We start from the raw sequence: 24,830 nt of genomic DNA, 5'->3' as shown, positions 1-24,830 counted from the left end.
CTAAGGCCTCAAGCCCTGCTGCCAGTTATATTACTGGTGGGAGTGGGTGAGGTTGGAGTCCCTAATTGAACAAAGCTTTTTAAGAAGAATGTGAACAGTTGCACAGACACTACCACAGGTGCGAATTTCACTGGTGACCACTCGAAGAAACATGGTTACAGGTAAACAACCTTACTTTATTGGTTGCAGTTAATTATTGAAATGCTGGTTATGTGATTGTATATAAAATTGCATATGCTCTCTTTGTTCATGTTTTATTAGGTGCATATGCTAAGTACCAATGTTGGTTTGAACTCAAAAAGCTACATTTCCATGGGATGTTTCTTAAGTAGCTGCCTCCTATGACAACTCTCAAATAGTTGGTGATATGCCATTTGGCATTCATCCAGCATTGCCATTCAGAGGGAGGAAAAACTTTCTGCTGGAATGCTTTCTTCTTTGGCACATAAAACAATGTATTGGTTCCAGAATATTTTTTCTATTCTCATAAGAATAGTATAATTCAATGTCTCTTCCCACCTCCTTTCTTCTTGAAGGTAGTTGAACTTCTCAACTTTATTTACTTTTCTAATATAAGCACATTGATTCTAAATATTGTAGTAAAAATGTCCACAGAGCCCCAGTTTTTCCTAATTTTACATTATTATACTTATTGCAATACTAAAAAGGTAACAAATGGTTCTGATATTTTAAATACATATTTTAATTGCAGTTAATGAGAGTACATTTAATTTTCAGCAAATGTAGATCTTTCCTTTAAAAAAGCCAAGTCAGTCAGACTGAGATACAGCCCATTTTTTTGATTATTTGGGTCCTTATATAGCAGTGGTTCCCAACCTTTTTTTAAAAAAAACCAGGGACCACTTGAACAGGGACCACTTTGACCAGGGACCATTCTCCAAAAGGGTTACAAATCATGTTTTGGTCAACTTTAGATACAGTTAAGTTATTTTAGGGTGCTGATACAGAAAATTGCATTGGATAGTCCACGTCAGCTCTAATTTCTGATACAGAACATATGCCATCCAGTAGTCACCATCTGCTCGGCCACAGAAAACCATATTTAATAATCTAGAACTGATGTGGTAGTAGTAATCTTTTGTAGGTAGTCAGCGTCTCCCCTCCTGACATCCCCATTGCCTCGGCACTATAAAAGGGTTTCGCAAGACCAGTTGCTCTTGTTGCCACATGGTTTCGAGGCAGTGGTTTAGTAATGGTGAGGCCATGGAGCATCTTTTCGTTCTTGGGGACCACTGGCGGTCCATGGACCACAGGTTGGGAACCACTGCAGTATATAGTCTTACCAAGATGTTCTGACAAGTCTTATTTTAAGACATTCTGGAGACTTGCTGTGATACTTTCATACAGGTTTTTCAAACTTCAATTATTATTGGTTTGATAGCCTTTAGAAATACCATGGCAAATAGAACTGCTTTGAAGAAAGAGTTTATAGAATCATAGAATCAAAGAGTTGGAAGAGACCTCATGGGCCATCCAGTCCAACCCCCTGCCAAGAAGCAGGAATATTGCATTCAAATCACCCCTGACAGGTGGCCATCCAGCCTGTTTTAAAAGCTTCCAAAGAATCAGCCTTCACCACACTCCGGGGCAGAGAGTTCCACTGCTGAACGGCTCTCACAGTCAGGAAGTTCTTCCTCATGTTCAGATAGAATCTCCTCTCTTGTAGTTTGAAGCCATTGTTCTGCGTCCTAGTCTCCAAGGAAGCAGAAAACACGCTTCACAACTTCTCTACTTGTTTTGATATTTTGCTGTTACACATCAAAATAAACCAATGCATATACAAAAGCCAGAGACTTATTTTTGAAATAAAAAGCTTCGGGTGATATAGTGCTTCCATGGAAGGGAAAATGTAATTCCAAACGAACTGTAAATATCTGTGAGCCTTAAAATACCCACAATATATTTGGGCTTGAGTTCATTCAACTTGTCTATGTAACACCTCATCACAATGGAAATCAAGAACCAGCTTGATAATGTATTTTGTGAAGAAAATGACAGGGTGGAAGTGGGGAGTGAATGGTTGATGCCAGCATGAAAATGAAGGACAGATTTCAGATTATTATATATTTTAAAGGTCTCTGATAAAGAGACATTAAATATGAAGCGATTCACATGTCCATAAAACTTGGTTGGTTGACTGTGTAGTAGAGCAACCTCTCCCATCGTTGCCAAATATTTTGCTTAAGTGAACTAATAGATTGGGGAGGCCAGTTCACATTTTCTTTCATGTGCTACAGATGTCACTTTCTACTACTCTTACCTTTTTATGTGTCCTGGTCATTGGACAATGAACATCCCCATGGTACAGCAAAAAGATTAGGACTTCCTATTGAAAGGCCTTTTTTTGCATTCCTATCATTTAAATAAGCAATAATACTTTTTTTTCCTTCCAAGAAACTTAAATATGCAGTATTTCCCATTCCTGCCTTCACATCCCAGTAACTTTGATAGTTCATATCTTGGTACGAGACTTGGCATCTTTGGTACTTAAAACAAAGTGGCATCAAGTATGGCAATGGCCAGCCATCAATTTTGAACTTAATTATTGGTTTGACACCCTGGGTTGAGAATTGTATGGCCTTCGAGATATTCAAATGTAATTTCCAGCAACCTGAGAGTTGTAATCCATACATATCTGGAAAAGCCGCACAGCTACATTTATTTGTTGGAACTTAATGGAAAGAGGAACAAAACATTTCTGCTTTGAATAACTATAAATGGAGCACATTTTAGAACGATGATCTTTAGGATGTACCTCTTTCTCAACAGAATAAAGTTTCCTAAAATATCACAGAAGACATGTTTAAAATAATAAACTTTCATTTCTTAAAAATGATGTTTTCACAATACCTGATAAGCTGTGCCTGTGATTGATGGACTTGCCCAGCTTTGATACAGAAGTATTTTTATCCACTTAGATTTTGTGCATCCCATCAAGTGTTACAAAAACATTGCAAAAATAGTGAGTCGGGTTAATTTGTTGTTTCCTCTTTCAGACTGTTCAGTTGTTGGTTCTGCAAAAGGGCCAAGAACCCTTGAGCTTGTTTGCCTGTTATGAAATACAGGCTAACGTTTTTTTCATAAAAAGATCGAGAGCTTGGACTGTTGAACTGGCTGTTCCCCCATTTTCACTCCCACTCCCTCACAAAACTTCATCCACTTTATATCTCACACAGTTTGAATCATCTACCTTTTGACTGGCATTCCATCAGGGTTGTTTAGTGGTTAGTATTTTACACTGTACATCAGAGGCATATTATATATAGATGTAGCCCATCCAAATAATAATATTGGGCTTCTTTAATAGACATGTGAATGTCGTGGTTTTCTTGAGGATTTAAATAAAGTGGCATATTTATAGAAAGAAATCCATTTTTAAAATCTTCTCCGGAGCATTTTCCTTTCTGCCCACCACACATTCTCAACATGGCGACTCAACATAGTCATTGTCCAGACCTCGCCGGAAGCGAGCGGTCAAGGTGCGGCTGATCACGATGACCCTGGGTGCCATGCAGTCTTCCCGTCTGTGAAGGATGTTCCATATGAGAATGGCCGCGGCCAGGGTGGCCAAAAGGCAAGCCCCAATGTTCAGGTAACAGGACCAGGACAGCGTTGTGTAGGGTCCTATGCGGTAGAAGGTGACCAGCCCAATGACCAGGGCAAAACCTTTTTAAAAAAGCAATAGCATTCTAGGTTAGTGACATTCCTATCATATTGAAAAACATCTAAAACAGACTAACAAAACATGGAAAAATTGCCTATTTTGATTCAGGATGATACAACAGAAGTTTAAGCTACAATGGAACTGGTTGTGACATAACAGCCATATTGTTTGAGGAGCAGAAGAAATGATGCTAAACAAATGTACATATAGGTTATATTGTTTATAAATAACTAGATTAACTATAATTGTGAGAGAAATAACACTGTGAAAGACACCCACTGTATGTCTGTCAGCCTCCTCCCAGTAGACTCAAATCAAGGAAAAGTTTCATGAGAACCACTATTCCTTTAAATCAGTGGTTCCCAGCCCTTTTTTGACCAGGGACTGCTTAACTAGGGACCACTTTGACCAGGGACCACTCTCCAACATTAGTACCAAAAGGGTTACATAACAGTTTTTGGTCAACTTTAGATTCAGTTTGGTTATTTGGGGTGCTGATTCAGAAAATTGCATTGGATAGACCACATCAGCTCTAGTTTTCGATACGGAACATATAGCACTCAGTAGTCAATGTAACCACTCTCCAATGTAATGTTATGAATCAGCACTCCAAATAACCCTAGGAACAGGCCTAAAAATGAAAAAACCAAGGCACCCCCACTTCCAGGCAGCTCTGCTTCTGGGGGGGGGGGGGGGAGGAAGAGAAACAGCAGTTAGGAGGCTTGTTGTCACACCTTTCTTGGGTAGTCAGCCTCTTCCCTCCCAACATCCCCATTGCATTGGCACTATAAGAGGGTTTTGCGAGACCAGTTGCTCTCGTTGCAACGGTGTAGTAGTGCTGAGGCCATAGACCATATTTTAGTTCTTGCAGACCACTGTTGGTCCACGGACAACAGGTTGGGAATCACTGCTCTAAATGTTCCTCCAGCAACAGCAAGAATATCCCTGTGGGCAGCAAAATCGGGCAGTTCCAACTAGATGGCCCCCCAATAGGCTCTTCCTCCAGGAGCAAACAAAGAATGGGCAACTTGGAAATCATTGAACAGACTCAGAAGTGGAGGTGGTAGATCAAAATACTACCTGGCAATATGGCATTACTTAGAACAGTGGTTCTCAACCTGGGGTCCCCAGATGTTTTTGGCCTTCAACTCCCAGAAATCCTAACAGCTGGTAAACTGGCTGGGATTTCTGGGAGTTGTAGGCCAAAAACATCTGAGGACCCCAGGTTGAGAACCACTAACTTAGAAGAATATGCTACCTTGTGTGACTGGACCAGAACAAACAATTCAGCATCTGTATGCTTGCCCACAATGCTCTGCTTCATGCACAGAGGAAGAAACGTTAACAAAACTACAGACAATTCAGTCGTCGTTGCCAGTTTTTGGTCAAAAACTATTTAGCTGCTTGTGGTCATTTTATCAGTTTTAAACTTCTTTATTTGTGCAATGCTTTTGACACAAACAGATAAATAAATTAGATTAACCTATACAAGTAGTCCCTGAGTTACAGACATCTGACTTACAAATGACTCCTAGTTACAAATGGAGGTGAGAAAACAGGAAGTGAGGCACATCTCCCCCACGGAAGGAAGGGAAATCCAATCCTGGAAGAGTTATTACCATGGGGAAAAGATGTCTGTACTGAAACTTGTTCAACAATCCTTGTTTTGACAACAAGCCAAATTTTCCAAAATGCAGTACTCACAGGGGCAGAAAGTGAGGTGAACTCTTCTGAACAGGGGCACACACAGACGGCAAAACAAACCCCACAGGGATGTTAACCCTTCCCTTTGCTATCCAAAGCTAATATACATCCTTATTTTCCACAGCTATTCAATACTATGTTTTTTTGCTATTTGGAAAATTGATTCTTCTCAAAACTTCAAAGATGCCAGGTGTCCTCCACAGGGGGAAAAATATCAATTTTCTGAAAATCAAGTGTCAGCTATTGCAGGTTGCTATACCTCTGGGTTACTTGAACTATTTAAGCAGGAGCCAGTTCACAGTCACTTAGACTGTTAGGGGGACAGGGGACTAGTTCGTTGTGTTTCTTCAAGTTGTTTCAAACTTAGGCCGACCCTATCACAGTTTCCTTGTCAAGATTTATTCAAAGGAGCTGAAAGGAGCAAGAAAAGGGTGGTGATAGCAGATGAATAGCAGGGGCAGTGGTGGTATAAAATCTAGGGGCTGGGTAAATGACATTTGGGGGGCAGATCTGGCTTGCGGCCCTTAGTTTGGGAACCCCTACTACAACTTGTATGTTATTGTTAGAGCTGATTCAGACAACTGTGTGAGTAACTCATTTGACATACATACACAATACTATGTTGGGTTTTGCACACGACTTTTAACAATACTAGTATAATAAATGATCGCCTCAAAGATTTGATTTGCCATGACCAAAAAATGTGTTTTATCTAGGATTTGATCTTTTTCTGTGATATGGCAGGAAAGTTTCTGATATTTCAGGTGCAAGAGTGTTCTACATTTTGGTAGTACATTCTCTCTGTTTTGAAGATGTTTAAGTGTATAAGTATCCCATGATCCCTTCCTGTTTCATATATATCTTAAATATCCGGTGATTCATGTTTCAGAGTTGAGGAAACTGAGGTGAGGAGGCTTGTCTAGCCATACAGGAAATCTGTCAAGGTTCACCAACAGAACCCAAAACGCCTGACCTCAAAGTCTTTTGAGTATAATCACAAAACTATCCTCCTTTCCTATACAACGGGCATCAATATTACCCAGTTTCTTGAAAAGCTTTATGTATTATGTTAGTTTCCCTTCCTTTTCTTTACTCTTTTGCATCGAATTATTAAATACAAGTATAGACCAGTCATGAACAATACAGAAAGCATCAAATATATCTTGCAGATTAGGAAAGTAAATTGGCTTTGTTTCCTCATAAACACTTTCACTTCACTTCACTTTATTTCTTAATTAGTCGCTCTCCACCAAGGTTCTTAACTACCCCATGTTGAGGCATACCGTATTGATTATTTGGTTCTTTACACATATATCTGCTCATTTGTTTGCATACACAGACTTGCATATGTACACTGGATTATGGGTGTTGTTTTTAAATATGCTGATTTTATTTGCTTTAAGTAGAGCTTTGCAGGACAGGTTCCCATCAGCTAAGATTGCTTATTGTTGTGTGGCAGATTTATAAGGCAATATGGAAGCATGAGAGAATGGGACAGAGGGTGGGTTAGGGAATGATTTGATAGGATTAATTAATCAGTCGGGGAAAGTCTTCCAAAGAGGGACTGCACCTCGAAAAAGGGGTGAAAACCTACATATTACCCTATTTACTTGAATCGAATGCCTCCCTTTTTTGGTTGTTACATTAACAAAATCAGGGAACACATTAGGTTTGATAATACAGTAATCTTAGTGCTGATCCAAGCAGAAGGGGAGGCAACTTCTGAGGATGCCTGCCATAGATGCAGGTGAAACATCAGGAGAGAATGCTTCTGGAACATGGCCAGACAGCCCGAAAAACTTACAACGCAGTGATTCCAACCATGAAAGCCTTCAACAATACAAAGGGGAAGCTGTTCAGGAGTTGCACCTGGAGCTCCGATTTGAGGGAACTAATCTCTCATTTAATGGTCAGGGCACAACTCTATGAGATTCTGTGATTTGTAGTTTGGTGAGGCATCTACATTCTTCGGCAGAGAAGGCTCAATACCTTGTACAACTTCAGCCCCTGTGACTCCATAGCATTGAACCAAGGCAGTTAAAGAAGATTCATTCTGCAGCTTCCCAAAGTTTTCTTTTCCATCAGTTGGAAGCTTTGGGGTTCTAAATGACAAAGAGTGCACTTTTTGCCGTTGTGCATTACATTCAGGAGGAGATACTTTTTTGGTTTCAGGGGTTTGAAAATTGGGGTGCCTATTAGATTTGATGGTGCATTAGACTCAAGTAAATATGGTATTTGAATTGTATTGCCTATAAATATATGGTGACAGTAAATTTTCATTATCTGACAAACATCTGTGGTGTAGTTGCTGCTTGGTTGTCTTAAGTAAAGCTTTTCTAGCTCTCGTGAACTTTAGTGTCTGAACTTAGTAAGCCTGTATATGACACCAGCAAAGCCTGAGGCAGTTCTGTCCACATTCAAGAAAGGACAAACTCAGTTTGATGGCAAATTACCTTGTTCCTACACATTGTAAATTACTCCGCCTCTATGGACCATTGCCTGGCAGCTGTGATGAACTGGATGAGGGTCAACAAACTGAGGCTTAATCCAGACAAGACAGAGGTCCTCCTGGTCAGTCGCGAAGCTGATCGAGGTATAGGGTGGCAGCCTGTGCTCAACTCCCCCTGAGGACACAGGTCCATAGTTGGGGGGTCCTCCTGGACTCAGCACTGACATTTGAAGCTCAGGGATCGGTGGTGGTCTAAAGGGCCTTCGCACAGTTAAACTTGTACACCAGCTGTGACCGTACCTCGAAAAGCCTGACTTGGCCACGGTGGTCCATGCCTTAGTTACATTCAGAATGGACTACTGTAATGCACTGTGCATGGGGCTGCCTTTGAAGACGGTTCGGAAACTGCAGTTAATGCAAAGGTTGGCAGCCAGAGTACTAACTGGGGCTAGCTATAGGGAGCATACCACGCCCCTATTAAAGCAGCTCCATTGGCTTCCGACAAGTGTCTGGGGCCAATTCAAAGTGCAGGTTATCACCTATAAAGCCCTATGCACTTCGGGTCCAACCTATCTTCGAGACTGCATCTCTTTCTATTTTATTTATTTATTATTTGAACTTATATGCCGCCACTCCCCTGGGGCTCGGAGTGGCTTACAAGAACAGGCTAAAATCGAACACAATTTAAAAACAATTTAAAACAATTTAAAAACAATCAGAGATCAAAGGCCTGTCGAAATAGATATGTCTTACATGCCCTGCGGAAAGCTGATAAATCCTGCAAGGCACAGACTTCAGGTGGCAGACCATGCAAGACCTTAAAGGTGAGTACCATCACTTTGAAAGTGATCCGGTGCTCAATTGGTAACCAATGCAGCTGCAGTAAGATTGGTGTTATGTGGCATCTCATCGGAGTTCCTGCAAGAAGCCAAGCAGCTGCGTTTTGTACCAGCTTGAGCTTCCGGATCACTGACAGAGGAAGGCCAATGTAGAAGGCGTTACAGTAGTCCAGTCTTGAGATGACCGTAGCCTGGATCACCGTAGCTAGGTCGTCCCTGGACAGGTAGGGGGCCAGCTGTCTAGCCTGCCGCAGATGAAAAAAGGCGGTTCTGCTAGCGGCGGAAACCTGGGCCTTCATCGTCAGCAGAGGGTCCAAAAGGATTCCCAGACTCTTTACCAATGATGACAGGCGTAGCGCCTCGCCATCCAGGATAGGCAGCTGGATATCCCCACTGCCCGGTTGAGCCAGCCATAGGATCTCCGTCTTTGCTGGATTCACACTCAACCTGCTGGCACGCAGCCATCCAGTAACGGCCTCGAGGCACTGATGGAAACAATTGGGTACAGAGTCTGGTCGGCCTTCCATCTTCAGCATAAGCTGAGTGTCATCAGCGTACTGGTAACACTCAAGCCCAAAACCTCAAACCAGCTGAGCAAGTGGTCGCATATAGATGTTAAACAACAGAGAGGAGAGAATGGCCCCCTGAGGAACCCCACAAGATAGAGGGGACCTCTCAGAGACCAGGCCTCCCCTCTCCACTCGCTGTCCACGGTTGTGAAGAAAGGAGGACAGCCAGTTTAAAGCTGTCCCCCTGACTCCAGCAACAGCAAGACGGTGGGTCAAAAGATTGTGGTCGACTTTGTCAAATGCTGCTGTGAGATCCAATAACACAAGCAGTGCTGACCCGCCCAGGTCACGCTGGCATCGAAGGTGATCCATGATGGAGACCAGCACAGTCTCTGTCCCATGCCCCGCACGGAAGCCGGACTGGAAGGGATCTAGTCTGGCTGTGTCGTCTAGGAACTGTGTGCTCAGATCTCTCAGAGCATTCTGGAACCTACTGGGTTCCTTAAGTCTCCTAGGTCAAGCCCAAATTGGCTCGGCGCCTTTGCAGGGTGGGTAGGCATGCTCCAACCGGACTCTCAGAGTACAGTGATCCGACCATGGAACTTCTGTAGTAGAGGCTTGGGTCACTTGAAGTCCTGTGCTGAAAATCAGATCTAGCGTTTGTCCTGCCTGATGTGTGGGCCCAGTAATACAGAGCGAGAGTCCTAGTGTCTCCATGGTAGACCACTTTGACTAAGGAACACTCTCCAACATTAGTACCAAAAAAATGACAAATCAGTTTTTAGTCAACTTTAGATTTGGTTTGGTTATATGGGGTGCTGATTCAGAAAATTGCATTGGAAAGACCACATCAGCTCTAGTTTCTGATACAGAACTTATGCCATCTAGTAGTTGCCATCTGCTTGCCCACAGAAAACCATATTTAATAATCTAGAGCTGATGCGGTAGTAGTGTAGTGATCTGTCCTGGGTAGTCAATCTCTCCCCTCCCGAAATCCCTGTTGCCTCGGCACTATAATAGGGTTTTGCGAGACAAGTCACCCTCATTGCCAAGTGGTTTCGAGGTAACAGTGTAGTAATGGTGAGGCCGCGGAGCATCTTTTCATTCTTGGGGACCACTGGTGGTCCACAGACCACAGATTGGGAACCACTGATCAATTACTAGAGGCAGGAAGAGGGATGGCAGGCATGGAAAGTGAAGAAATCTCTTCATTTTTTAATGTGTATAAAATATTCACTATCCATCCCCTTTGGTGGAAAGCATTATTTTGTCTCTTACAGAATTACTGTTTATCTGAAGTTGTTTCACATTTCTTTCAAAAAGAAAGAAAGAAAGAAAGAAACCAGTATTGGGAGAGTGGGGCCACTTTTCCGCAAGGGAAGAAAACAGATAATAGGTTTGTTAGGAAGAATTTAGGAGGCGGTGGTGTCAATCGTTGGACAAGCGAAGTCGGGAGGGGAATGTTATTTTGTGAACGTTTGAGATTGGAATAATGAATTTCCTGTTTGAGTGATGCTGGCAGGATCCCAGCTTCGATTTCTAAATCTTTAAAGCACATGCTTATCTATCATCATTTGTTTTTATGGCATCAACTGTACAGATTTCTTCTTTTTTAAAGTTATAAAATGATAAAAGCAGTGCAACTGCTTCTTGAAAATATATTGCCAACAAAACCATATTTTCAAAAACTTAATCAGGAAAAGGAAAGGTTTGGTCGGGTTGATACAGTAGGGCTGCTTCCAGAGTTATCAAAGGCTTTTTAACAGGTTCAAAACCTAAACCCAGCAGCTTTCCAGATTTTTTTCCCTTTTCACTATTGAACTGTGCAGAGTAAAATTTATGAGTGCAAAACTCCCTGTGGAGAAACCTGCTTCCATTCTCACCACACTATTCTTCCAAAGCAAACAGTTCTTTCCTGTAAGATGTAATGCTGTGTAGTTCCAGAGCTGTATGAATCCCAATACAGCTGCCAAAGCAGTTTTCCTTCCTCTTCTTTTTCCTTCCTCTCTGCTTCCTATTTTGTTTGATTTCTTTTTCTTTTTTAAAAAAAGATGCCCCTTTATCAAAGTTAATGTGTCTGAGGTAATGATGCTCAGGTCTCTAAAAGGTTGCATCTCTCCCTTTTGATGATGGTGAAATTGTTTTAAAGTTAGAATAGTAATTCCAAAAACATCTGCAGACTTGATATATTGCATAACTGACAATTTCCTGTTGTAAAATATGTAACTGTCACAATAGAGAGAGAAGCTGGAGTCACATTTCTTATATATTTTAAAGTTTTATAGAGGAAAGAGTTATATTAGTCAGCATGAGAAGTGATGCCTTGTGACCTTCTTTCTTTGATTAATCTATTCAACTGTTAAAAGAAGAGGCTCATCCTAAGAAGAAAATGATCATAGAATCCTAGAGTTGGAAGAGACCTCATGGGCCATTCAGTCCAACCTGTTTCTGCCAAGAAGCAGGAAAATTGCATTCAAAGAACCCCCAACAGATGGCATCCAGCCTCTGTTTGAAAGCCTCCAAAGAAGGAATCCCCACAACACTCCTGGACAGAGAGTTCCACTGCTGAAAAGCTCTTGTCCCACTTAGGAAATTCTTCCTAATGTTCATCATCATCATCATCATCATCGTTATTTAATTACTTATTAATCACCCTCCATCCAAGATGTTCTAGGCGATTTACAAGCTAAATTGTAAAGGATAAAAATACATACAGATATTGATAAAATTAACATAGATCAAAAGTTCTAGTAAAAAGCCAGGTCTTAAGTGCTAGGGTAAAAGGCCCTAACTCATGCATGGCTCTCATATAGGGCGGCAAGGAATTCCATAAGGCAGGGGCAGAAATAGAAAAAGCTCTGCGTCTGGTAATGTTCAAGTAGAATCTCCTTTCCAGTAGTTTGAAGCCATTGTTCTGTGTCCTAGTCTCCAGGGCAGCAGAAAACTAGCTTGCTCCCTCCTCCCTATGGCTTCTCCTCACATCTTTGTATATGGCCTTCATCATGTCTCCTCTCAGCCTTCTCTGCTGCAGGCTAAACATGCCAATCTCTTTAAGCTGCTCCTCATAGGACTTGCTCTTCAGACGCTTGATCATTTGAGTCACCCTCCCCTGGACACATTCCAGCTTGTCAACATCTCCCTTCAGTTGCAGTGCCCTGAATTGGACACAGTGTTATTCCAGGTGTGACCTGACCAAGGCAGAATAGAGGGGTAGCATGGCTTCCCTGGATCTAGATACTATATCAGTTGATTGTGTTAGTTTTGCAATAGTCATTCCAACTCTCCTCTCCCCTCCTGCTGCTGAAAATTTCAAGGTTCAGCTTGCATAACAGGTAATAGCAGGCATTTCCTTCTCCTGTGTCAGGATATCCTGGCGCCCTTCAGTCTCTCTCTCTCTCCAACTCTGTTTAAAACAGACTGTAGCACAACAAAAAGACTCTAATCTAAAATTAGCAGGGTGATAGAAGAAAGGCACACGGCTGTCCTCTGTACTGTTTGTCAATGAAACAACAAGTTCTAAACGGGGGCCAGAATGCATTTCCTCCTGATGAAAAATAGGAGAGTGTGGTTTTGCTCAGCCTGAGGATAGAGCAATAGGAAGAGAGCTTCAAGCTGTTTTTCAAGAGAACTAAGTGTGGGATAATAGAGGGAGGTTGCAAGATTTGCAAGCAGCTTAATGTCCTTAAAGTGAGTGAATGGTTTCTATAGACACATTGTTAACATACGATTTTTGGGACTTTATTCAGCGGGGAATGGTTTCTATAAACACATCGTTAACATATGATTTTCAGGACTTCATTCAGCAGGGATAGACATTACCATAGAATCTTAGTGTTAAAAGGGGTCCAGTGGACCAATAGGCCCAGCTTCCTACTTAATGTGGGGTTTCCATCCAGAGCACCTAAAGCAGGTACATCTAGAGTAAGAGATCCCACCATCTTGCAAGTGGTTTCCATGCTCAACTGCCTTTTCTTTCAAAATTTTCTTTCTAATGTTCAATTGAAATTTACCTTCTGCAGTTTAAAATCATTAGACTTAGTTCTACCTTCTTAAGGCAACAGAGAAAAAGCCTACACCAGTGGTTCTCAACCTGTGGGTCCCCAGATGTTTTGGCCTTCAACTCCCAGAAATCCTAACAGCTGATAAACTGGCTGGGATTTCTAGGAGTTGTCGACCAAAACACCTGGGGATCCACCGGTTGAGAATTATTGGCCTACACCTTTCTCTTTGTCTCAGCCTGTGAAATATTTAAAGAGTGCAATACTGTCACCTCTCAGTCTTGTCTTCACCAACTTGAAAATGTCCAGGTTCCTCAATCTCTCCTTGTGTCCTTGTTTTCCATTCCTTTTATCATGCTCATTGCATTTCTCCGAATTCATTTCAGCTTGTGTATATCCTTAATATGAGTTGCCCACAATTGAACACAATCCTCTGGATGAGGCCTGATCATAGGAGAATATAGAGGAACTATTACTTCCCTTGACTTGCAAGCTACTGTTCTTCTCTGTATCTGCACCATATAGCTACATATGGTCTCTGCATCATACAGATACATTTTGCATCCATTTCTGTGAGGTCATAGGTATTCACAGCTACAGGTAATCTTGTCTTATTCTCGATCTCTGTGTCTCACACGGATGGATACAAAACCTATTTCTGAGGGCACAGATGACCATTCAGAGAATCATACTTAAAGGCAAGCAATCTGTTATTCTATCAATGACTTTCTTTGCTGCAGCACCACACTTTTGATTCATGTTTATCTTATAACCAACAGTAATCCCAACAAACCTTTCACATGTATTACTGCTGGGCCAAGTGGCCCTTGCCCCATACCTATGCATTTGGATTTTGTGGCACAAATGTAGAATGTTGCATGTACCTCTGTTTAATTTTGTTTTGTTAACTTCAGCTCTTTTTTATCATGGTCTCTTTGAATTCTGTTCTCGTCTTGCATTGTGTTAGCTGCCCCTCCCAGTTTTGTATCATCTGCAGATTTGATAAGAATTCTCTCCACCCTATTGATAAAAATATTAAAGAGTGTCAGCTGCTGGACAGAGCCCTATAGCAGATAATTACTTGGATACTTCAAAAGACAGGAGCAGAATTCAAAATGATTTAGCAAAATACTTCACTTAGGCAGAAAAAAATGAAATACAAAGATACAGAATGGGGCGCCTTGCTTGACAGCAGTATGTGTGAAAAAGATTTTGGAGTTCTCATGGACAGGAAGATGAACAGCCAACAATGTCACGCGGTGGATAAAAAAAGCCGATGGGATTTTGGCCTGCATAAATAAGTGTCTAGTGTCTAGATCAGGGGTCCTCAAACTTTTTAAACAGAGGGCCAGGTCACAGACCCTCAAACTGTTGGAGGGCTGGATTATAATTTGAAAAAGGCATGAATGAATACCTATGCACACTGCACATATCTTATTTGTAGTGCAAAAAAACTTAAAAACAACACAATAATTAAAATGAACAATTTTGACAAATATAAACTTATTAATATTTCAATGGGAAGGGTAGACAGCTTTTGGCTGATGAGATAGAATTGTTGTTATTGTTGTTGTTGTGTGTTTTCAAGTCATTACAGACTTAGGTTGGCCCTGAGCGATAGCCAGGTAAATGACCTTGGAGGGCTGTATCTGGCTGCCGGGCCTTAGTTTGAGCACTCCGGTCTAGATCCAGGGAAGTCATGCTACCCCTATATTCTGCCTTGGTCAGACCACTCTGGAATAGTGTTTCCAATCAGTTCTTGTGGGTTTTTTCGGGCTATATGGCCATGTTCTAGAGGCATTTCTCCTGACGTTTCGCCTGCATCTGTGGCAAGCTTCCTCAGAGGTGAGGTCTGCTGGAGCTGGGGAAAAAAATATATCCGTGGAAAGACCAGCCCAACTTACAAAAAGCCCTTTGTCCCACCCTGGTCTTTCCACAGATATATTTTTTCCCCAGCTCCAGCAGACCTCACCTCTGAGGATGCTTGCCACAGATGCAGGCGAAACGTCAGGAGAAATGCCTCTAGAACATGGCCATATAGCCCGAAAAAACCCACAAGAACTGAGTGATTCCGGCCATGAAAGCCTTCGACAATACAGTGTTTCCAATGTTTCCACCGCAATTTAAGGGAGATGTTGACAAGCCGGAATGTGTCCAGAGGAAAGCAACTAAAATGATTATGGGTCTGGAGAACAAGCCCTATGAGAAGAGATATAAAGAGCTGGGCATGCTTAGCCAGCAGAAGAGAAGGTTGAGAGGAGACATGATGAGGGCCATGTATCAAGATGTGAGGGGAAGTCATAGGGAGGAGGGAGTGAGATTGTTTTCTGCTGCCCTGGAGACTAGGACACAGAACAATGACTTCAAACTACAGGACAGGAGATTCCACCTGAACGTTAGGAAGAACCTCACTTTGAAAGCTGTTCAGCAGTGGAACTCACTGCCCTGGAGGGTGGTGGAGGTTTCTTCTCTGGAGGCTTTAAAACAGAGGCTGGATGGCCATCTTTTGGGGGTGCTTTGAATGCGATTTTCTTGCTTCTTGGCTGGGGGTTGGATTGGATGGTCCACGAAGTCTCTTCCAATTCTATGATTCTATAATTCTCTCATTCAATTTGAAGCACTACTACTGATGATAACTCTTTGAGCATGGTTTTTCAACCAATTAAGAATCCATCTGATGGTGTTATCATCTATTCCATATTTTGTCAGTTTGCTAATAAGACTATCACGGGTTAACCTTATCAAATGCTTTGCTGAAATCCAGATAAAACACATCCACAGACTTCCCCAATCTATTAATCCTTTTTAAACAGTATAAATTAAAAACTAGCCATCTCTGAGGAGAAACACAAATTGTTAAACAACCCATTAACAATACACAAAGTGACAATGGTGATCAAGGGTTTCAAATTAGATAAGGCACCAGGACCAGATGGCTTCACTGCAATCTGTTATAAAGCAGTAGCATATGAAATTGCTCTACCCCTCCACAAAGTTTTGAATGAGATACTAAAAAAGCATATCCCAGAGACATGGCAAGAAGCAAAATTACATCAATCATGAAAAATGATCAGACTCTCTTACAAGTCCAGAACTACAGACCTGTTGGTTTGGTTTCACATGAAACTTTTGAAAAACTCTTGAACAGAGAAGCACTTCTAAACCTGCAAAATAATTTACTTACTGGCAAGCTGAAAGACGGCAGCGGTGGCTTCTTCCCACCATTGTGTATCCTGAGAAATAATGGGCAGTTCAACCAGTCCCATTACGAAGAGAAGCTGACCAGCTGTCAAAGCGACTGTGGCAATCACGTTACAGGCCCGCATCATGTCGAATTGCACTGTTACAATGAAAGGTGAAAGTGCATTATATTAATTGAGAAGTCAAAGGAGTTACCGGTCATTGCAAGAAGCATGTGCTGTCTTTGCAAATCATAAAAATGTTATTTATTTATCATTTCATTTTTGTCCTTCCTCTCAATGTTTTCTCTCTCAGAGCACATTTGAGTATTTATGTTATTTAAAAGCATTTCCCAAAAAATACCCATTTTTAATCAAGTGGATACAAATTGATTATCCCAATACAAAATAGAATAGCTTCACTTACAAAAATGTACTTTGGCAATACATATACTAGAAAAATTTCACCAAACAAACTTGTTCCTGGTGATGTTTATTCTTTCAGTCGCTTCCGACTCTTCGTGCCCTCATGGACCAACCCACGCCAGAGCTCCCTGTCGGCCGTCACCACCCCCAGCTCCTTCAAGGTCAGTCCAGTAACTTCAAGGATCCCATCCATCTTGCCCTTGCACTTCCTTTTTCCTTCCATTTTCCCCAGCATCATTGTCTTCTCTAAGCTTTCCTGTCTTCTCATGATGTGGCCAAAGTACTTCATCTTTGCCTGTAATATCCTTCCCTCCAAAGAGCAGTCAGGCTTTATTTCCTGAAGTATTGACTGGTTGGATCTTCTTGCGGTCCAAGGCACTCTCAGAATTTTTCTCCAACACCACAGTTCAAAGGCACCTATCTTCCTTCGCTCAGCCTTCCTTATGGTCCAGCTCTCACATCCGTAGTTTACTATGGGGAATACTATTGCTTTAACTATGCGTATCTTCGTTGCCAGTGTGATGTTTCTACTCTTCACTATTTTACCAAGATTGGTCATTGCTCTCCTCTCAAGAAGTAAATGCCTTCTGATTTCCTGGCTGCAGTCTGCACCTGCAGTAATCTCCACACCTAGAAATACAAAGTCTCTCACTGCCTCCACATTTTCTCCCTCTATTTGCCAGTTATCAATCAGTCTGGTTGCCAGAATCTTGGTTTTTTTATGTTTAACTGCAACCCAGCTTTTGCACTTTCTTCTTTCACCTTGATCAGAAGGCTCCTCGGCTCCTCGCTTTCGGCCATCAAAGTGGTATCATCTGCATATCTAAGGTTGCTAATGTTTCTTCCAGCAATTTTAACCCCAGCCTTGCATTCGTCAAGCCTCGCACATCGCATGATGTGTTCTTCATACAAGTTGAATAGGTTGGGTGAGAGTATACAACCCTGCCGTACGCCTTTCTCAATCTTGAACCAGTCTGTTGTTCCATGGTCAGTTCTTACTGTTGCTACTTGGTTGTTATACAGATTCCTCAGGAGAGAGACAAGATGATTTCGTATCCCTATACCACCAAGAACTTGCCACAATTTATCATGATTCACACAGTCAAAGGCTTTAGAATAGTCAATAAAACAAAAATAGATGTTTTTCTGAAACTCCAGCGGATATTGGCAATTTGGTCTCTTGTTCCTTTGCCTTTTCTAAACCCAGCTTGTACATCTGGCAACTCTCGCTCCATGTATTGTTGGAGTCTTCCTTGTAGGAACTTGAGCATTACTTTACTGACATGTGAAATAAGTGCCACTGTAAGAAAGTTTGAGCATTCTTTAACATTTCCCTTTTTGGTATGGGAATATAAGTTGATTTTTTCCAGTCTAATGGCCATTCTTGCATTTTCCATATTTGCTGGCACATGGCATGCATCACCTTGATAGCATTATTTTTCAAGATTTTGAACAGTTCAGGTGGGATCCCGGTGTCTCCTGCTGCCTTGTTGTTCACAGTAATTCTTAAGGCCCATTAAACCTCACTCCTCAGGATGTATTGTTCCTAATAAATCGGTCATTAAATCAGTTATTTAACCTATTCATGCAAAATCCAGATCCTTAAAGAACTATTGTCTAATTGCAAGAACATTTGGATTTTCCTGAACATAACTAGTTCAGTGTTATAGACAGTATCTCAAAAGGTATTCTAACAAAAGGTATAACCCTCCAGGTTATAATATGTATGTCATAGTTGCAAAGTATGGTCCTCCAGAGATTGTTGGCCTTCAAATCCCAGCATTCCTTGCTTATCATTGGTTTTATGGGTAGAGATGATAAAAGCAGGATTCCATCCCTCTAGAGAGGTGTGCTGTGCACACTCCAGGTGTAAGTCATCATAAACACTTTCCCAATAAAGCTGAGTAACAGGACAGCTCCAAAAGCATGGATCAGATCCGATCTGTATCAGATCTAGAGTTATATTCTTCCAGTACTCCAAAGTGGACTCAATACATATCATTTTTCCTCACAATGAGTCCATATTTCACCTTTCTAAGACTTTGTAGCAAGTTGACAAAAATACGTATTGACCTTAAATTCTTCTCCCTCATTCGGAATGTAAAAACTTTCGAACCAGGGAGATATTCATTGCTGTTACTAATTTTTTTTTATCTATAGGAATTATCTCAATTTGTTAACCAAATCCAGCAACTTGTGGCATTTTTGCTTTTCATAGTACCCTATATGATATTTACTGAATGCCCTTGATATTTATAGTTATAAATATAAATATTTTTAAATTAATAGCATTAGTTGTTAAGTATGTTTTATTTGTGCTTGGCTTCTCTCTTCATATTGTTTTATGTGTTTGCAGATGTCTTTGTCCACCATGCCTATTTACTAGAAATCAGTTTACATTGGATTATGTTCTCAGAAATAAGCTCTGGGTTTTCCTATTTTTTTTCTTTTAAATTGATTTATTTCCTGTTTTCAGCCTCTTCCTTCCTCTCTCTCTTGGATTCATAAGCACCACTGTGTCAATACACCATCATATCATGTTGCTGCTCTCTCTCTCTCTTTCATATATAATCTCTTCTTATATGAATAGTCAAAAGTTAGAACCTTAGTTTTATAGAGCTACTCAGTGTTTTGTCAAGTACTACCATCAGAGATCTAAAACATACTACATTTGTTTTTGTCAAACCCATTCAGTGTGTTGTTAGGATTATTTCACGTGACTATTAATCATTATGCTTCTTTATATCCCAGGCTATGCCAGAGTTGGGCAAATATCGATATGGGTATGGTTCTGTCTATCTATCTATCTATCTATCTATCTATCTATCTATCTATATATCTATAGAATTACAGCTTCCATCAGGCCTTAGCCATTAGAGCCAATGGTAAGGGATTATCAAAGTTCTATTCTGAAAACATCTGGAGAGCCACAGCTGGCAACTTCTCAGATATGCAGCCATTTTAATGAGTAGAGTAAGAGTTCAAACTGAGGCCCCATCTATACCACACTGCCATATAATATATGGTCTGCGTAGACCAGTGGTTCCCAACTTTTTTTTTAACCAGAGACCACTTTCCTACATTAGTACCAAAAGGGTTATGAATCAGTTTTTGGTTAACTTTAGATTCTGTTTGGTTATTTGGGGTGCTGATTCAGAAAATTGCATTGGATAGACCACATCAACTCTAGTTTCTGATACAGGACGTATGCCATCCAGTAGTCACCATCTACTCGCCCACAGAAAACCATATTTAATAAGCCTCGGCACTATAAGAGGGTTTTGCGAGACTAGTCGCTCTCGTTACAATTGTGTACTAATGGTGAGGCTGCAGACCATTCTAGTTCTTGCGGACCACTGATGATCCACGGACCACAGGTTGGGAACCACTGGTGTAGACTCATATAATACGGTTTAATTCCATTATATAGGTCTACACCAGTGGTTCTCAACTTGGGGTCTCCAGATGTTTTTGGCCTTCAACTCCCAGAAATCCTAACAGCTGGTAAACTGGCTGGGATTTCTGGGACTTGTAGGCCAAAAACATCTGGGGACCCCAGGTTGAGAACCACTGCTCTACACCAACCTTACAATGCAGTTTGAAACTGCATTATATGGCAATCTAAATGGGGCCATAGATAAGTTGGAAAAGTCATTTTTGGACTGCCAACTCCCAGAACCCCTCCATCACCAAAATGTCCAGCCAAATCCATGATATTAATGGTGACTTCAATTTATGGTGAACCCATGAATGAAAAACTTCCAAGGCTTCCCTGAGTCGGTTCGTCTGGAATGCCATGTTCCTCTTTTCCTACTCCTTCTACCTTACCAGGAGTTATTGCCTTTTCTAGTGAGTATTATCTCATTAAGCTGTCCCCCTACAACCGCCATTTGGCAAAGAGGGGTCATTGTGGCATAACAAAGCACTCCACCATCACCTTGATTTTTACATAATGGAATACTGAATGCTTCTCGGTTGTCTGAGAGGTGAGACATGGATGCCATGAGCCATATTTTTATTTCCTTTGAAGAAGAGAGTACTGAAAGCTGATGAACCCCTTTTTAATATCTCTGGTATTTATAAATACACCATCAGAGCATAAATGGAGGTATATGGCTTAGGTCCAGGTTATTTGAAGGATGGTACCTCTCTCTATTAACCTGTTAGAAATTTAGAATAACCTGGGGAGGATTTCCTCCCTGTCCCACCACCTCTCAGGCATCTTTGTTGGGAACAAGGGAGAGGACCCTTTTTGGCAGCTCCCAGCCTTTGGAACTCCCTCTCAAGAGAGACCCAGAAGGCCCCATCTCTGCTTGCCTTCTGCAAGCACGTTGAGACCTTTCTTTGCTATCAGGTCTTTGCGGGAAGATGAAGGGCATGTTGCTGGGGAGGTTGTGGGTGGGATTTTGGGGCGATGATGAATTTAAAATGTAACTTTCATTGTATTGATTGTATTTTAATTGAATTTTAACTTTTATTTCCACACACTAATATTCAATTGCTTTTAAAAATGTATTGGTTTTGTTTTAAATTTTTATTGCATTATGTTAGTTGCTTTGAGGGAGCCCCCGGTGGCGCAGTGGGTTATACCCCTGTGCCGGCAGGACTGAAGACCGACAGGTCGCAGGTTCGAATCCGGGGAGAGGCGGATGAGCTCCCTCTATCAGCTCCAGCTCCTCATGCGGGAACATGAGAGAAGCCTCCCACAAGGATGATAAAACATCAAATCATCGGGGCGTCCCCTGGGCAACGTCCTTGCAGATGGCCAATTCTCTCACACCAGAAGCGACTTGCAGTTTCTCAGGTCGCTCCTGACACGACAAAAAAAAAGCTGCTTTGAGTTCCTATGGGGAGAAGGGCGGGATATAAATAATGTTGTTGATGATGATTATGATGATGAGCAGGCATTCCTACAGAATAGAAGATCTGTTAATCACATATCAAATTCCCTAAGGAGAAGTTTTATGTCTCCAAGATGCTCCTAGACTTCCACTATCTTGCTTTCTCCGGGCCCTTCCACATAGCCATATAACCCAGAATATCAAAGCAGAAAATCCACAATATCTGCTTTGAACTGGGTTATTTGAGTCCACACTGCCATATAATCCAGTTCACTGTGGATTTTATACAGCTGTGTGGAAGGGGCCTCCATTGTCCACTTTCATGTCTTTCTAAGCTTCCAGTTTCTTTTTCCTTATAGCTACACACAAAGCTACAGTACCCTACTGAATAGAAGTTTCCTTGTTGCTCTAATTGCGGTTTCATTCAAAAAGTAATCGCCAGTAACTCTCCTGATCCCATTTTGAGGAAATAAGAAGCCACTATTATAAACTATTAACCTAAGAAAAGAATCAGGGTTGTAACCCAAAACATTCACAGGGTGATAGGTTTGGGAACACTGGCATAGATCCTACTACCATGATCAGTGTTTTCTTTCTGGAATGAAATGGAGAAAAAAGTAGAGAGAATAGTACTTTTTCTTTCAATAGTAAGTGAATGTGATGACTGGATCCCTCTTTCCATCCTCAGCTCTGCAAGTGGTATACAGGCCTGTAGCCGGGGGGGGGGGGGGGGTAAGGTTAGGGTTCAACACCCCCCCCCCCAAATTTTTCAGGTTAAAAACAAATCTGGTTTACTCATGAATTTTAACTGGTTTACCAAATCCCCATGCTAAGTCTATGAGACGCCAAAAAAAAATTAAGAGTCCCTCCAGAACTGCAAGCATTATCTCGAGCAAATATTGACAATTTATTCACACTGTCCTTACTTGCAGCAATAGCCGATGTAGCGAAGCAACCAAGTTGGGGGTGGGGGGTGGGGGAAGGAGTGTTGAATGCTCTCATTAAGGAGGCCAGACTTGGTGGAGGTGGTTGACAGGGGCAGAGCTGCAGGCTATTGAAGGCTGCTATGCTCTTTGCTTCAGTGTGAGCTAGGAGGCAATTTTAAACCCCCCTCGAAATTTTCAACCCTTCCCAAAACATTTTTCTGGCTACGCCCCTGGTGGTATACACAGTACAACGGGGCTGAAAAGACAAGAATGTTGTGATTTGCATTAGCTGCAAGCACTCCCAAATTAGCACCATGGGGAAGGGAACTTGTTTTTCCTGCAGCATTTTCCTGATTCAGTTGGTCTTTGTGCAAGGAATAGATATAAATACTTGGAGATACAGGCAGATACAATTTATGGACAGTAATCTCTGCATGCAGTTCGCAAGAGCCAGACATGTATGTGTGGTGACATATGGGTGCTGAATTAGTGCATCAAATCCCTGCTCCCCCCGGAGTCCCCGTTTTCTGTTCCAATATGGGAAAAAACAAATGAGTGAAATGGCCTCAATGTGACAACTAATCTGAATCGACCTGTTCAGAGGCCACATGCCCACAATTTTTGCAAAACATTGCTGCCTAGCAAACTGGAAACAGCACAGAAAGGTCAAGATATATATCACAGTGAATTATGCACAAACTTCGAAAATAAACAAGGCACAACAGAAGATCTGCAGACAGATTGAAGAGGAGGGTTTTTAAAATCCCTTCAGCTCCAAACTGCTCTCTTGTCAAGCTTTTAAATTAGACATGGGCACACTTCAGCCCTCCAGGTGTTTTGGAGTTCAACTCCCACAATTCCTAACAGCCCATGTCCGATTTAAATCCTTTTGTTTCCTAGAATGATATCAGGAAGGAATCGGGAATCTGCAACACCTCTGGTTTTTAAGCCTTTTCAGATGGCCACGATATGGGACATCTCTGAATTATTTTTCATATCATGGCTCAGTCATAAAAGGGCTGAACACCAGAGGTGCTGTGGTTTCTTGCGACCTCTTCTGTGAACTGTGTTCTGCTGTGTGTTGCATGCTAACATCTTAGTGGGGCAGTCTTGAAGCATAAAGGTAAGAGTGAGGGCGAGAAGGAAGACTTACGTTTGACTGTGCTACGAGATTCCTGGAACCCAGCGGGCTCTGTGCCCCAGCCTAAAGGTTCACATTCTTGCTCTGTTCCTTGCCCATGCCTGGCACTTGTGCTGGCGCCACCTTTCCCCTTCTCTGACAGCCAGCACATCTTCCACAGCCCCACACTGCGCTTGCGCCCATCCTCCAAGGTCTGGTACACCCAGTTGGGGGTGAAAGCAGCAGCATTGTTGAGGATAAGGGAGACCAGAGCTACTAACACAGCTGTGGCTACCAGTTTCTGGACAGTCATATCTGACTGTCCTCCACTGCTGGTAGGCACTCTTTGTAGAAGATGGAAGAGTCCCAGTCAGTCGTAGAGCATTTAGGTACTGCAGGTGGAACGTAAGCACAGGACGCTGTTATGGATGGCTAGAGAACATCACCATTCATTCTCAAAGTCAGATTCTAAGGTATGTCTGATTGCACAAAGAAAAGATAGGCCAGGAAACGTAATCCATATGAAAAGAATAGGATCGATACTCCCACAATGCCGTGTTGCCAAACTGCTTTATCCACCTTCCTGCACTTTGAGCAGAGCCGAGCTGATGACAAGCTGAAAGGGTTGCATATTTTCCAAGTCTTGATTTGTGGAACAAGGTTGAGAATGCCGCCTTCTTAGACAATAGCGTTGTCTGATAATGTTGAAGGGCACTTCATCCTTCTGGAGCACAGCTGTGACAAGAGATTAATGCCCACATATAAGAGTTGAGCAGCAGAAGCTCCAAAATTGTGCAGCTCTCCAGCTTCAAAACATCGCACCACGAAAGCAAATCCACTGCCAAAGTAAATTCTGAGGAACACCAAAAATGCTGTTATCTCCAAGGAGTCTAGGAAGGCTGGTGGATTCCAAGGAAATCTTCTCCGCTGTCCCTGTTCTTCGGCAGATATCAGACCCGTGAGCAACAGAAACAGGAAAGCTGAACCTCGGCTGTAAGGAAGTTTTTCCCTCCTGTCTCTCAATGGAGAGAGGAAACAGTTGTTTTTGTGGATGTTTTTGGTGAGCCCTCAGGGCGTAGCCGACTGCAACTAACAGAGCCCCTGCCACAGCAGTTAGATATGAACAGGATGTGTTTCCTGAAAGGAAAAGACTG

At 41.9% G+C, this 24,830-nt stretch overlaps 2 protein-coding genes across 4 annotated transcripts in view; one reads left to right on the top strand and one right to left on the bottom strand.

The window, feature by feature from the left end:
- Positions 1-24,830, top strand: part of IFT140 (intraflagellar transport 140) — an 84,119-nt gene that overhangs the window by 28,498 nt on the left and 30,791 nt on the right. The gene's annotated exons all lie outside the window — the stretch shown is intronic.
- Positions 688-24,830, bottom strand: TMEM204 (transmembrane protein 204). The gene is made up of 3 exons (XM_060786383.2): positions 23,710-24,830; positions 16,369-16,524; positions 688-3,687 (listed from the first exon to the last, which is right to left on the bottom strand). Exons 1-3 carry the CDS (start codon positions 23,987-23,989, stop codon positions 3,443-3,445), a joined length of 681 nt encoding a protein of 226 aa, XP_060642366.2. The 5' UTR covers positions 23,990-24,830; the 3' UTR covers positions 688-3,442.

Source organism: Anolis sagrei, chromosome X, assembly GCF_037176765.1.
Source record: "Anolis sagrei isolate rAnoSag1 chromosome X, rAnoSag1.mat, whole genome shotgun sequence".
Classification (NCBI taxonomy): domain Eukaryota; kingdom Metazoa; phylum Chordata; class Lepidosauria; order Squamata; family Dactyloidae; genus Anolis; species Anolis sagrei.
Note: the sequence above shows the minus strand (reverse complement) of the source record. Positions and strands in the feature narration are given on the sequence as shown.